The 14,232-nt window shown below is 37.4% G+C and overlaps 1 protein-coding gene across 4 annotated transcripts in view; it reads right to left on the bottom strand.

Moving 5' to 3' along the window:
* POLA1 (DNA polymerase alpha 1, catalytic subunit) overlaps positions 1 to 14,232 on the bottom strand; it is a 285,573-nt gene that overhangs the window by 253,308 nt on the left and 18,033 nt on the right. For all 4 annotated transcript variants that reach the window (XM_072994276.2, XM_072994275.2, XM_078390450.1 and 1 more), the window contains exons 13-17: positions 13,317 to 13,391; positions 11,250 to 11,388; positions 9,703 to 9,857; positions 8,131 to 8,215; positions 1,063 to 1,124 (exon numbers count right to left, since the gene is read on the bottom strand). In XM_072994276.2, coding sequence (XP_072850377.2) covers positions 1,063 to 1,124; positions 8,131 to 8,215; positions 9,703 to 9,857; positions 11,250 to 11,388; positions 13,317 to 13,391 — 516 coding nt within the window. The remainder of the gene's footprint in view (positions 1 to 1,062; positions 1,125 to 8,130; positions 8,216 to 9,702; positions 9,858 to 11,249; positions 11,389 to 13,316; positions 13,392 to 14,232) is intronic.

The following is a 14,232-nucleotide window of genomic DNA, read 5'->3' as shown; positions in this document are numbered from 1 at the left end:
CTTCCAAACATTGTAAGACACTTTTACAGGAGCGAAAAAGGACTTCGCAAAGCCATTGAAATGTATTGAGTCGGCTTCAATACATTCCAATGGAGGAAACATTGTTTCACACAGCGATGTTTCCTATGGGGATTTTCACCCAGCGATGGCAATCCGTTCCAATTGGAACGGATTAACCGGTTTTCAATGCATTCCTATGGGAAATGGTGTTTCACAGAACGATGTTTCACACAACGTTGATTTTTTTTTGGAACCAATTAACATCGTTGTGTGAGGCACCACTGTACTCTGTAAGACCCATCTCCAATACTGACATCAACATCTTTGCATATACAAAGCAACAGAGTACTGTTGTCTTTTGCTTTACAGTGAACAAAGTTTAAAATGCAGGATGCTTTATAACCTGATTCTTGTAACCTGCTATGTTCCATGGATATGGAACAACTTTAAATTACAGAAAAAGAAATGAAGGGGAAGAAATGGAAGAAGAAGAGTCATAGTCTCTCTTGAGAATTCAACCACCTTTGATCTTTGCCACTAACTGCCATCCTATCAGACCACCTAAACTGTTCCGTGATAAGAACATTAACTAACAATTACTGCTTGAACTTGTTTCTCTCATTCCTTCCTGTCCATCCCTTTTTACAAGTGTGTCATGTGTGCTCTTTTAAAACAGTGACGTAATCCACCCAAAAACATATATTTTCAAATCAGGAAGAACTTTTATATTAAGTGGCCCAAAATTTAATAGTTCCCATTACAGCTTGTAATCAAAAGTGCTAATTTTTATTTATTTATTTGATTTACATACCGCCCATCTGGCAGCCAGGGCCACTGCTAACTACAACAAGCTATGTAAGTAAATCACTGATAATATAGCAGATCAAACAGACGGGTTTGAACTTAGTTGCAGTAAATGCACAACAGATTTTCACCACCAATAAGAAGTGAAATGGGCCATGAGGCTAATTTCATGCCCTTACACCCATATACCATGAGACTGATCTTTCCACAAATTTGAACGATACTACAAACAGCTAATGGTAAGAAAAACAGAATTACCTTATTCTTCACCATTTCTTTTAAGTTATATGGAAAAATGCAATCATTCGGTTTGGAAAGAACTGCAAAAGAAATTAAGAGTCAATCATAAACATACAGTATAAAAGCTATTGCCAGATAGTTCACATACTGTAAAGCCTTGTCTATGGTCATATCCATATATAAGATTCACCAGTATGGAAACACTACTCATTCACAACAAGAAAGCATAACAACATTTGCTGTCCTCCCATGCCCATGTGTACAGACACACACAGCCTCAAGAGGATTTTTTTTAATAACTGTGGAAAATCAGTTTCATCTTGGGGTGTATGAAATGCTAATCACAGCAGACATTTGGCACCTTTATTTCTCATGACTTTAACTAGACAATTAAAACAGCAGCAATCAGAACATATACAGTACAGTGGTGCCCTGCTTGACGACGATAATCCGTTCCAGCAACATCGCTGTAGAGCGAAATTGTCGTCAAGTAAAAAACCCATTGAAATGCATTAAAACCGGTTAACGCGTTCGAATGGGCGAAATATTTCACCATCCAGCGAAGATCCTTCATAGGGCACCCATTTTCCGGTGCCTGTCTTGCAAAGAATCCGTCCAGAACACAGCGGGGAGCCATTTTAAAAACCCGCCGATCAGCTGCTTTTGATCGTCATTAAGCAAAAAATCGGTTCCCAAAGCAGCAATTGCGAAAAACTAATCGTACAGTAGATTCGTCTTCTAACGGGGTCGTCGTGAAGCGAGGCGCCACTGTATCAGGATCTACCAAGAGATCTTTTTGTGGTTTGAAACTGATCTGTAAAGATTCCTGGTTCCTAGTTGTTGGTTTTTTTTTAACAACAGCAAAATGTTTCCTCCAACCACTCTGAAAAATCATGCTGTTGAGGTTTTAAAAGGGGGACTACAGTGGACTTTTTGTCTGGAAGACTTGTGTAAGCTCAGTTTAATTCTAGCCCTCAGAATAACTTTCTGGACTTACAATTCTTTTCAAAGACGTAGCTGCATCAGTTTTTCACGCAATCCCTAAACTTGCTGATGAACAAAACAACTCAACAGTCCTTTTTAGGACCACAAACAACAACTTCTATTTATATAAAGGACTTCTTTTCATCTAAAGGGGAAATATTAGCTTCACTTTGTTGCAAATGGAAATGTAACATTCTTTGCGTCCGAGAAACTCACAGAGCAACTGATCGGCATCGACTAAAGTTTCTGGGATGTGTCTCACTGCTGAGGGTGTCACAACCAATATGGAATTGCCATTTTTGTAAGACCAGGTATTATACATAATCCACTCGGTGGAGTTTATTGAAGAGGACAACATAGAAACGTTGACATTTGAACCAGCTGTATGTACGTATAGTAACACTGATTTATAAACCACTTAATCTACTATTCTGCTTTAAGAAGCTGACTAATATGGAAAACCGAAATACTCACTTTCTAGTTGGAGATTTGAACAGGCATAGAAACACCTGGGGCTATGAAAACGATGATGAAAATGGCAAAGATGTTATAAAATGGGCAAAATCCTATCCAATGTGCCTTATACATGACTCTAAACTAGGCAGTTCATTTAACAATGGCAGGTTGCAGAGAGGCTACAATCCAGCTCAATCTTTTGTCAGGGAACCTATAGCTCAACAGTGCATTAAGAACCTAGGTGATCCAATCCCAAACACTCAGCACAGATCCATTCTATGTCAGATCTACTCACTCATCTGACCTCAATCTATACCACTCCATAGGAGGAATGATTTTTTAAAAAGCTAACTGGGAGAAGTTTGTAAAAATGCCAGATGTATCTGTGCTTCTGACTGCCCCTCAACCAGAGAACTATGATAAAATTGTAAATTCCATTTTAGAATTCTTTCATGCTTCCATTCCAAGAGGGTGATGAATCAAGCTACATCTCAGGTCTAATTCCATAAACATACACCCAGTGCTTAGGCTGTATTTCACACTTTGAAGAAAATCAATTTAGTGAACATACAGTAAAAACTTTGAGAAATTTGATCTTGACTCTTGCAGAAACACAAAGAACTCACTGGACAGTCACTATAACAGAGCTTGACATGACAAGAAGCAGCCTGGAGATTACTGAAAAGACTGAACAATGACCCAAACAAAAGGAAACTGTATGCAAATACAATCTACAGTCAAATACAATGCCAGTTGCTCCTGGCAAGGAAGACCAACCAATGCATAATAAAAATAAAACAGCAAAGGGATATTCAGAGTGAATCCAATGAACTTTCCACTGCCTTCATACTGGCGGAACTAGAGGAGGCCATAAGGAGATATAGGAATGACAAAGTGGCAGAACTCAGTAATATCTGAATCAAGCAAATTAAACATTCTGGGAAAAACACAAAGGAATGGCTCCTTCAACTCATTAATAACTGCTGAGTGAGTAAACGAATTTCCAATAAAAGCAGAAAGTAATTATTATACTGAACCATCAGACCCCAAAAGCTACAGGCCAATCTCCCTACTATGCCACATACAAAGTGTTTGAACGAATTACGGTATATTAAACCATATAGCCCTAAAATTGAACCTCTTCTAATTCCAGAACAGGCAGGTTTTAGAGCTGGCAAGAGCAGTAAAGCTCAAATCTTAAATCTAACCAAACATATAGAATAGGGTTTTGAAGCACATAAAAAACTGGAGCAGCATTGGTCAAGTTTATAGAGGCATATGATACTGTCCACCATCAACTGCTACTCCAAAAACTCTACCTTCTTACTAAAGATTATAGACTAACAGAATTGGTCACCATTCTACTTCAAAACCAAAGATACTTTGTTGAATTTCAAGGCAGGCAGAGTCGCTGCAGAAATCAAAGGAACAGTTTCCATAAGGGTAGCATCTTGGCACCATTACTTTTTAACATTTACACAAATGATCATCCAATATTCCAGAAGCTTCATCTATGTTGATGGTCTTGCCTTGACAATTCAGGGAGAAACCTTCAAGGTGAACGAGTAGCAGCTAACCTCTGCATTAGACGCTCTCTCATATTATAAAAACAACCAGTTGAAACCATACTCTTTAAAAACACAGACCTGTGTCTTGCACTTCAAGTACAGAGAAGCAGAGAGGAAGCTCTGAGTTAGCTGGGAAGGCAAGATTTTGAAACACTGACTGAAGTGATCACCCCGGTATGAATATTCAGCAGTGTATTTGCATGTACCAATGAGAGCTGTCAGGAGGCAGAGCCAGAAAAACTAGAAGGGAGGAGTGAGTCAGAGTCTAGGGAGTTCAGTTAGACAGAGTTTTGAAGAAAAAAAAGTTTGGGGGTTTGAAGAAGAGAGTGTTTAAGGAGTCAGAGTGTGACCTGTATTAATTAAGATAGAAGAGGTTAAAGTAAAATACTGAAGCTTTGTGTAACTTTAAGAATGTGCTTAAGAACTATTCCTAAAACAACTTTTAATCAATAAACCTGTTTCTGTTTAAAAGTTCACTACTGAATGGACCTCAGTCTTTCATAGGAAATATAGGCTGATAAAGAGATCAACTGGTGGCAGCGTATTAAAGGGCATGTTGGGATACTTGTGTGAGCTCTATGTTTGGTGAAACAAGCAGGGGCCACAGGGTAAGCGCCACACTGACCTACTCTAAAGTATTTGGGAGTCATTACGAATCAAACCCTGACCTACAAAAAACATTGTTTGAACACCAAACAGAAAGCTGCAACCAGAAATAACACCCTTAGGAAACTGGGTCAGGTTGCAATGTAAACCCACAAAGAATTAAAACAAGAAATGTAATCTTTAATTTTCAGCCCCGCTGGGCAGGGCTCTGCCTCTCTCTTAAGTGACTGTCCTCCGTGTGGGGTTCCATCATGACCAGAACCAAAGGGGCTGAAAACAATCGCTGAGTGGAAGAAAAAGTATGCTATGCAGAGGGAGGCAAAGTCGCACAGATGCGCGCCTTGCAAGGAACCTTGAAAACAGAAATTCTGGTCCCTGTGCTACTCCACAACAGAATATAATACAATCATACAGTATAATCAGCATATGCCAGACAAATGGATGTAGCTCTTAATGAACCATACAAGATTATTCTGGTTCCTGGAAATCTACCTCCATTGAAAAGGATTATTATTTGGCTGGCATTGCTTTTTCAGAAGTATGTAGAGAGTTGCTAGCAAATAATGAACAAAATACGGGAACACAGCATCAAGCCCATCCATCCACTTCATGGACACCAACTGCCTTGACAATGGCTAAAATCAAGGAAATGTTTTCTACACACATCTCAAGCTCTAAATATTTATTTAAAAAAAGAGGCTAGGCCAAAAACCTTTGGAGAACAAAAACAACACACCTTGCCAAACAGATGAATACTGAAGACTGTCTTCCACCATTTAGAAGTCGCTTAATGGACTTAAAACCAAAGTAGGAAGATCAAAGAGTAATCAATGGGGCTATTTGGACAAATTTTCTGTGACTATGGAGAAATTCAATCAATGCAGTATTTATGTGCATGCAATTCATGCCCTACCACTTGTACAAAAGAAGACCCAGCAAATGGCTGAGATAATGCACTTAAATACCCTGCTTCTGGTCAAAAATAGTCTAATTATCTGAACATTTTAATTTGCTTTTATTTACCTATATTTCATATAGGTCCATAATTTTAAATTGTGCAACACTCTGAAACGAATACAGAAATATTATAGTGTTTCAAAAAACCACTTATCCTTACACACTCTTTCAGAGCTTCAGGTTCCAACTCAAACACCCCACAAAATCTACTGTCCACAGACAAGCCCTTAGATTTAATTGCATCTACTCAGATCTACAAGATAGACACTCCAAACTCATAGCTCTTCAAAAGGTGTTTCTCATACTACAATACCCACCTAAGATGACTGAAGAATTGATGAAAAGGGCAAGATGGATACCCAGAAACAACCTACTACAAGGCAGACCCAGAAGAGGAAAAGGCTAAAAACCACTGACTTCATCTCACAATTGGACCCAGTCGCACATATCATCAACAATCTACAACCTTCCTACACAAACAATACTTCACTCTTCCGAGCTTTTCAATCATGGTACAGAATTTAAACCATTCAACCAGAATACAGAATTTAAAACATAGCAAGAGGTAATGAAACACAAAGAAGTTTAGGGAAAGAGCCCTGGAGAAAGAAAACTACACACAAACTCTGAAACACAATTAGAGACTGTAATGCCCATACAGAAAAATTGCAAGGAGGCCTAGTGTGGTATGCAACAAATATTCCTCTTTTAAGGATGCTGTAAATGTTGATGCTTAAGATGCTGTAAAATGCCTAAATTGCTACTGGACATGAGGAAGGCATTCGAGAAATTATTTGGGAAGACTTTGTGGTGGATGCTAGCAGAAACCAGTCCTATCTGGCTAAATGACCAACTGTTTACCCAAGATTGTCAGGGATGAAAACTCGGAAAGTGATAAGGTGCACCTTGGTTAGAAGTCCTAGCAAATATTATGCTTTGATGTCTGATTATGTAATCCTTGGATGTGTTATCTGGTTATCATTTTGCTCATTACTAGAATGGTTTTTTATTGTTTTGTCAATTAGTGAACTGCAGACATAGAAGTTAGCTGACAGACACATGCACTAATTAACAGGTGCACTGCCTGAAATTGGGCTAGAAATTTTGGCTTTTGCAGAGCTAGTAAAGGCTCCAGAGAGGTGCTGCACAACAGCTGACTCCCAGAGGTCACCCACTGCCATTCTTCAGGGGCTCTCAGCAAGCGGAAAGGGTGTGAGGTTTCTCTCAACTTTACTTTTTTACTGCTCATGCTTTCTGCTTTACTGTCTCTTCCCTCTTTAATAAGATTTTGTGTCTTCTCCTCCATGGATGCGTTCCAAAAAAAAACCCACTGCCGACCTCATCAAAACAGAAAGCACTTCATTTGAAATAAACAAGCTAAACTTAGCTGTTTGTCCTAAAATACTGTTTTCATCAATATTTGAAAAGTAAGAAGGTAACTGGACAGCTAAAGAATCAATATCCAGTTTTTTAACAGTGGCAAGACTTATTACTGCTAGGAATTCAAAAACAGTTTATAAGTTCCAGTTAAGTGACTGGTATAGGAATGTTTGGGATATCACTATCAATGATAAGCCTACCTGTCATATAACACCTAAGCGAGGGATAGGAAGAGATGAATGTATAGATACATGGGGAGAATTTATCAATTTTGCATTAACTGAAGAGAAGGGACAAAGCCCACTGCAAAAGTCAATACAATTTTAAAAGGGAGATGGGGCGCCACAAGAGTAAATGGTACAGGTTGTCACTCTCAAATGGTCCCAATGGCAGGGAGCACTGTTTATTTATATATTTGTTTATTTATTTTTAATTTTCTGGAAGTTTCTCTTTTTTCATCTTTCTTTTGTGCTTTTTTGTATAAAATCATCCCTGATCCTGTGCTCATCCCAAGACAGTTGTTCAAGCATATAGAACATTTTACAGGGTAAAGAAACTAGGAGAAAGACTTTGTCCAAAGATAAAAATTGATTTAAAACTTTAGTCACTAGTATATTACACATGTAGGCTACCTACATAGATTCCTTCCTCCTTGTAGAAATCAATAAATACTCACACATTCAAATCTACTCACCATAAGGTATTGTTGAGAAAACTGTGAAGTAGCTGGGGCTTCGGTTAACCTTTTCTTTATCTCTTTGAAAGTTCGGTCACCCTCTTTGTTCCAAATCAGGGGATCTGGTTCAGTTTGCCCTAACATCTTCACCAATGGACTAACTATTCTTGACATTTCAGGAATCCAGGCACAACAAAACCCTACCATACCCAGAAACCCTCGCAATTGTCTTTTTGTTCTTGGTTTTGGTGTTTCCATTAATGCCTGGATCCTATGTTCCCCTAGACACTTCTTTCCACCGATTAGAACATGTCCTAGGTACTTCACAGTTTTCTCAACAGTATGACTATTGCTACAGAACAAGGGTCAAGCCATTAGACAAATGTATTTGGTACATTACACCGCACATTCAAGCCAGAAAGGCAAATGCTAATATACTGTAATTTCATTTATACCTACCACAGAAATGGGTCTGAAAAGGAGGATCAGGTGGTGCTTTGTCCAAACTAAATTTGTGATGTATCAAAGCTGTAATAGCCATAATCTAAACAAACAAAAATGAAAAGGAGAATGAACACACAACTAAGGAAGTCATTTAAAGTTCTCCCACAGTAAACCAAGGTGTTGCTCATCTGTTAAATTACATACTGATTTAATAATCCATTCAATAAATCTAACCATGTACCATGATTCAAAATTTATGATGTATTCTGCTGGGAAATGGTTATAACCCATTTGTTGTATGCTAAAGTCAATGAATAACAGATTATAAATTTGAAAAGACAACCAATCTGTGCATCAGTAATTTGTCAGTATCTTACTTATCCAATTCCAGGAAAACTCCCTAATTTCAGAAAACAACTAAAATCAGAACACACTTCTTCCCTAATTTTTTTTTTTTATTTTGAAAGAAAGGTGGAAGAATTTTAATTTCTTGAAATTTGTTAACATATCTTGAACTTCCAGAACAGGGAAAAGTACGCCTATGAACAGACTTTGTGATAATAATACATATTAAATTCTGACAACTCCATATTTACAGTGAACTTAAGTGGCTCTCCCTTGTTCTTAAAGGGAGAGCCACTCAAGTTCACTGTCAATATAGAATAAAATTCAGGACTCCTTTTTGAATTGCTATGTGGATATTTCATGCTTCCATATTTTTCTTTTGCTCACTAGCTTCCTTTTTTTTAAATACAGTGGTGCCCTGCATAATGGGCGCCCCATTTAACGACGAATCCACATAGCGATGTGTTTTTGCAATCATTTTTGCAATCGCATTGCGATGTTTTAAATGGTAAAACAATGCTTTGCGATGATCGGTAAGCTGTTTCGCTTACTGATTTTCGCATAGCGATGTTTTCCTAATAGCTGATCGGCGGTTCCAAAATGGCCACCGGGTAAATAAATGGCCGCCCGCAGTGTTTTCACGCCCATTCCTCGCTTACCAAGCAGCAAAAATGGCGGCTGCATGGAGGATTTTCGCAGGACGGTGAGTTTTTTGCGCATAGGAACGCATTAAACGTGTTTTAATGCATTCCTATGGGCTTTTTTGTTCCGCATAGCGACGAATCCATATAGCGACGATTTTTCTGGAACGGATTATTGTCGCTATGCGGGGCACCACTGTACACACAAACAGGTAAAACGGGCTATTGCTGCAAAGGTTGAAATAGTAGAAAACTCTAGTCTCAGTTTCATTCATTCATTTGCATGGAACACATTTAAAATCTACAAATTTCTGAAGTTGTTAATCTAACTATTAATGTAACAAAAATTATTATTAAAAAGAGACGGCCAACGTTTATTCAGATACATATTTATGGGGCCAGCAAAAATCAGTACATTGAAGAAGTACTGTGCTTCAAGATCCAATGTCTCTGTAACAAATGCAGTAACAGAGAATACACTATCAAGTCTACCAGTAGAAAAGTGTTTCCACTTCCACAGAATTCAGAATCTGCACCAAACACAGCTACAGAAGAACTAATCAGTCAGTCAAGTAATTTTGAAGCATGTTACTGTACAAACCTCATTTTGATGAGTTTTTGTGTTCTGAACTGTCTTCATGCTAAGAGACATGATCACAAGAGGAGGTGGAGGAAGATCCTTCACTACATTCACCAGCTCAGGTTTCAAGGCCATTAATTCTACCTTACACCAGCTGACAGACTGGGTTGAGAGCTCTGAGATAAACCAAAAAACAATATTTAGAACTCACACAAAAGAATATTTAAACAAGGGTTACTGTAATACTTTTATTCAATAGATCTAGAGTAAAAAGTTAGCGTAACAGTTAAGTATGCCACAATACAATTTAGCAGTGTTTTTTTAAGGCCATTAATTCTACATTTTAACAATCTGCAATGACACACATTCTCCCCATTAATTGGACACTTAAACTCTTTTCCAGATAAGGGTTTTTTTTTGGGGGGGGGACACAATCTCTCCGAAAATATGTACAGTGGTGCCTCACAAGACGATGTTAATTCATTCCGCAAAAATCGCTGTCTTCAGAAAACATCGTAACCCATTGGAATGCAATCTATTTAATGTGTTCCAATGGGGGGGGGGAAATCACCGTCTTGCAAAAATCATCCATGGAAAACATCGTCTTGTGAAACGCGGTTTCCCACTGGAATGCATTGAAATCTATTTCATGCATTCCAATGGGGAAAAACATTGTCGTCTTGCGAAAATCGTCCATGGAAAACATCGTTTTGCGAAATGCAGTTCCCCATTGGAATGCAATGAAATCTAATTAATGCGTTCCAATGGGGAAAAACTCATCTTACAAAGCATCGGTCTAAAAAAAATTGTCTTGCGAAGCATGGACCCAAACATCATCTTGCGAAAATTGTCCATAGGAAAAATCGTCTTGAGAAGTGCAACAGCGATCGTACAAACCCATCGTTTTACGAATTAATCGTCCCATGAGGCAATCGTCTTGCGACACATCGCTGTACAAGTGAGTTCAATAATGTTTGTGTCCATGTGAGAGAATATAGGACAAAAAAAAAGAGGTCTTGTAAGTTAATCTTATAATGACTTAGGGCTAAAGAAAGCTAGTATTCTGAGCTTAACTAGAACACTGAACCAATGGAACTTCCATAAATTCGCATTTAACAAGCCCATTCACTTAATAGCGCCATTCTAGCTGGAACTAAAACTGGATATAGTACTCAGTAACATGATTTATAGGCACAGAATTATTTTATACATGGGCTATATATTTATGTTAAACAATCACATGCACATAAACAGAATAAAGATACAATTTGGGGAGCATCCATTTCCTAGAGAAGCAACTCGCTGCCTTGATGTAAATGTATGTACCATACAGCTGTAAAATAATATAGTTAAAAATAAAGACGGTTTCCAAATATGCGACAATTGTAGATTTGAAATTATACACATTCTAAGAAAATTCAATCTTAAAATATTTTCATTAAACTAGCAACTTTTGAACAGGCTGTTTTGTTCTCCTCTTTTTGTTATTAATAGCACCACAGCAGCTGAACATATATATAAGCAATCATTCTCCTACAAGTGATATATTCGATATAAAATATTCATACGTGGGTTTTTTATTTCCAACCAGCCTGGTCCTTTAATCTTCCTGCTCAACAAAAGTAGTTCTAGACTTGAAGTGTTTGTTCCAAATACATGAGAAAATGTCTCTCCCTTCAGATCTTGAGGTAGTTGCTGATATTCAGCCTGAAAATCAAAATATATTGATTATTCTGTATTGCAAGCATACTTTTAAAATTTGTAAAGGACTGTATGCCAATTCTATCACAAAGCATTCCAGCAGGAAAACTATATTCACAGAAGCAGCAAGCAAGATGTCTTTAAACTAAATATACAAAAGGAAAATTTCCTCAGCCACATGAAACTTACCAGTTGGCTTGACAGGCTAACCTGAAGCCACAGAAATAGGGCTCATAAAGCATATGAAGGATTATAATTCCTGCAGATCTACAGCAGAGGTGGAAAATCTTCAGTCCTCCAGATATTTTGGACCAACACCTATAATAATCTAAAATCTTTAGAGAGCCAAAAGTGCCCCAGTCCTGATCTACAGTTTACTTCAAGCATCCCAGATGGCCAAACCTCAAACCTTAGACTCGATCTAGAAACAAGCTCCTTATGAGGTGAGAGGAAGGAACAGACTTCCTATTACTACTGGTGCAACGTATTTATAATTATAGAGTATACAAATACGTAGTCCTCTCCTATCAGCAACAGTGGAGTTCCCTAACCACCTCACAATCAGTATACACGAGGGAGTCTATACCAGTATTTGCCAAGTGGGGAAAAAAGATAGTTACCTTCTATGATAATTCTAGTATATGTAGGTTTTGTGCATATATCAGTAATAATATTTTATTCTTTAGAACTGCATGCATTGCAAAAGAGCTGGAATGATAGGTGATGTTAGAATGTTCATATATGGTGCTTAATACGGATTGCTGATCCAATTCTATTATTCTATTCTGTGGTTGGTGAGAATGAATAGAGGAGGAAATGTAAGAAATACAAGTTGGTTCAAAAATTTTCCTTCTCTCTTCCTGATGGCTGTTTCAAACCACATTCCCTTGGGAGATCAGGCTGGCCCCCTCCCTTTTACCCTTCCACCTACAGCTGAAGACCAGTATTTTCAGGCAGGCTCTTAACCATCATGACTGAGTCCCTGAATGCCATTTTAAAGATAGTTTTTAATGTTTGCCTGCTTTTAATTATCCAATTGTATTTTAATTAATATATAGCTTAATTGTTTTTAAATTTTCATCTTACTACGTTTTTAATTCTGTTCTTTTAATCTCGTGAGCTGTCTTGGGTCCCCTTACTGGGAGAAAGGCAGCCAATACATAAAACAAACAAATAAACTTCACATTAGTCAGAACTGGAAGATACAATTAACAGAGACAACCCCAAATACTAGGAAAAGTTTGAGAGTTATTTTATCTGATAAAACACCAGAACCTGCATCACATATAGACTTGCTATATAATGTGGGTGAAAAATAGGGAGTGTGAATCTCACGGACATGCTGTAGTGAATAGGAACGTCTCTCCAGGTTGTCTCGCTCCCCACCCTAATAATGCTTCTAAACTCATCTAAACAAATGCAGTTGAAAGCACTATTTAAATTATTGTCATTGTCATGTGTTATCAACTTGCTTCTGAATTATGTTGACCCTAACAGAATTTTTCAAGATATGTGAGATTTTCAAGGAATGTTTTACCACTCCCATCCCCAAGGACGTTTCAATGGCTGAGCAGGGAATTGAATTTGGATCCCTGTGTTCTAGTCCCATGCTCTGTACACACCACCACACAGGTTCTCACATATTTAAATGCAAGTTCATTTATTCAAAGCAATCATCAGACAACAAGCAATATCCACCATGACTCCTCTAACTCCTTGAAATAGTCAACTGACTACTCTTGATGATCCTTACTTTTTTGGGCTATCTTTAGGCCATGTTAGTCAGCCAACAGCAACATAAAACAAGCATTATTTGCAACTTTAAAGTATCAGAATTTAACATATGTTTCAAAGTATCATTTTAAGAGCATAATATACACACACCATTTTCCGTTTAAGGAGCACTTTCAGAGAAACAGGAAAACACTACTCACCGAATATCTAACCTCTAAGTACTCAGATTTTGCAGGAACATCTGGTATCTCAAAAGCATAATTCTTCTCCACTTTCTAGACAAAATACAAGTTTTGAGATATTCATCACACCCTGAAGGAAAAAAAAAGTGCTACACAGACACACACATACAAAGACAGAGCTTTGTCGCTTTTTATTACTTCAAATTTCAAAACCCAAACTCTGAAGAAGAGTGTGTGCATGTGTCTGGTCTCTGGGTGTCTGTGAATTTCGTTGTATGTGTATATACTTACAATGACAATAAATTATTATTATTATTATTATTATTATTATTATTATTATTATTATTATTATTATTATTATTATTATTATTATTATTATTATTATTATTATTAATATAATCAACAGAAAAATTATGCTAATACAAGATGTAAGTCAATGCAAACCCACTATGTGTTTGTGGAAATATTTCAGAATACAAGGAACTGGACAACCTATATGAAAAACACCCTCTTCAGCAATCCATATATGATAGGCTAGATCCAGATTCAAGAATACTTAGAAGACACCCATGAACGCCAATGGGACTTAAACTAGTAATAACTAATAGGTTTCACTGATTTCACTGTATTTATTTCAAATGTAATTAGACATGGGTCCAATTCAGCCTTGGGGAGATGCAGAAACAGAATGAGATTGGAAGCTGTTCAGTTTGAGGGCAGTGTACAGTTCTCCATTTCTTCCAGTTGCTTTGTGTCTTTTCTCCTGACATAATTCCTCTGTTTAAACTTTCCCAACATTTATTTGCCTTTAAAATGTACTGCATTCATTAAGTCACCTTTTTTAATCAAGGGCATAAAGATTAGATGGACAAAACTTTTTCAAAGTGACTAGACAAGTACTGCTCCTAAAAGGAGAATCTAGACTAATATGAGC

Source organism: Pogona vitticeps, chromosome 3 (genome assembly GCF_051106095.1).
Source record: "Pogona vitticeps strain Pit_001003342236 chromosome 3, PviZW2.1, whole genome shotgun sequence".
Taxonomy (NCBI): Eukaryota; Metazoa; Chordata; class Lepidosauria; order Squamata; family Agamidae; genus Pogona; species Pogona vitticeps.
This window is presented reverse-complemented; position numbering and strand designations above follow the sequence as displayed.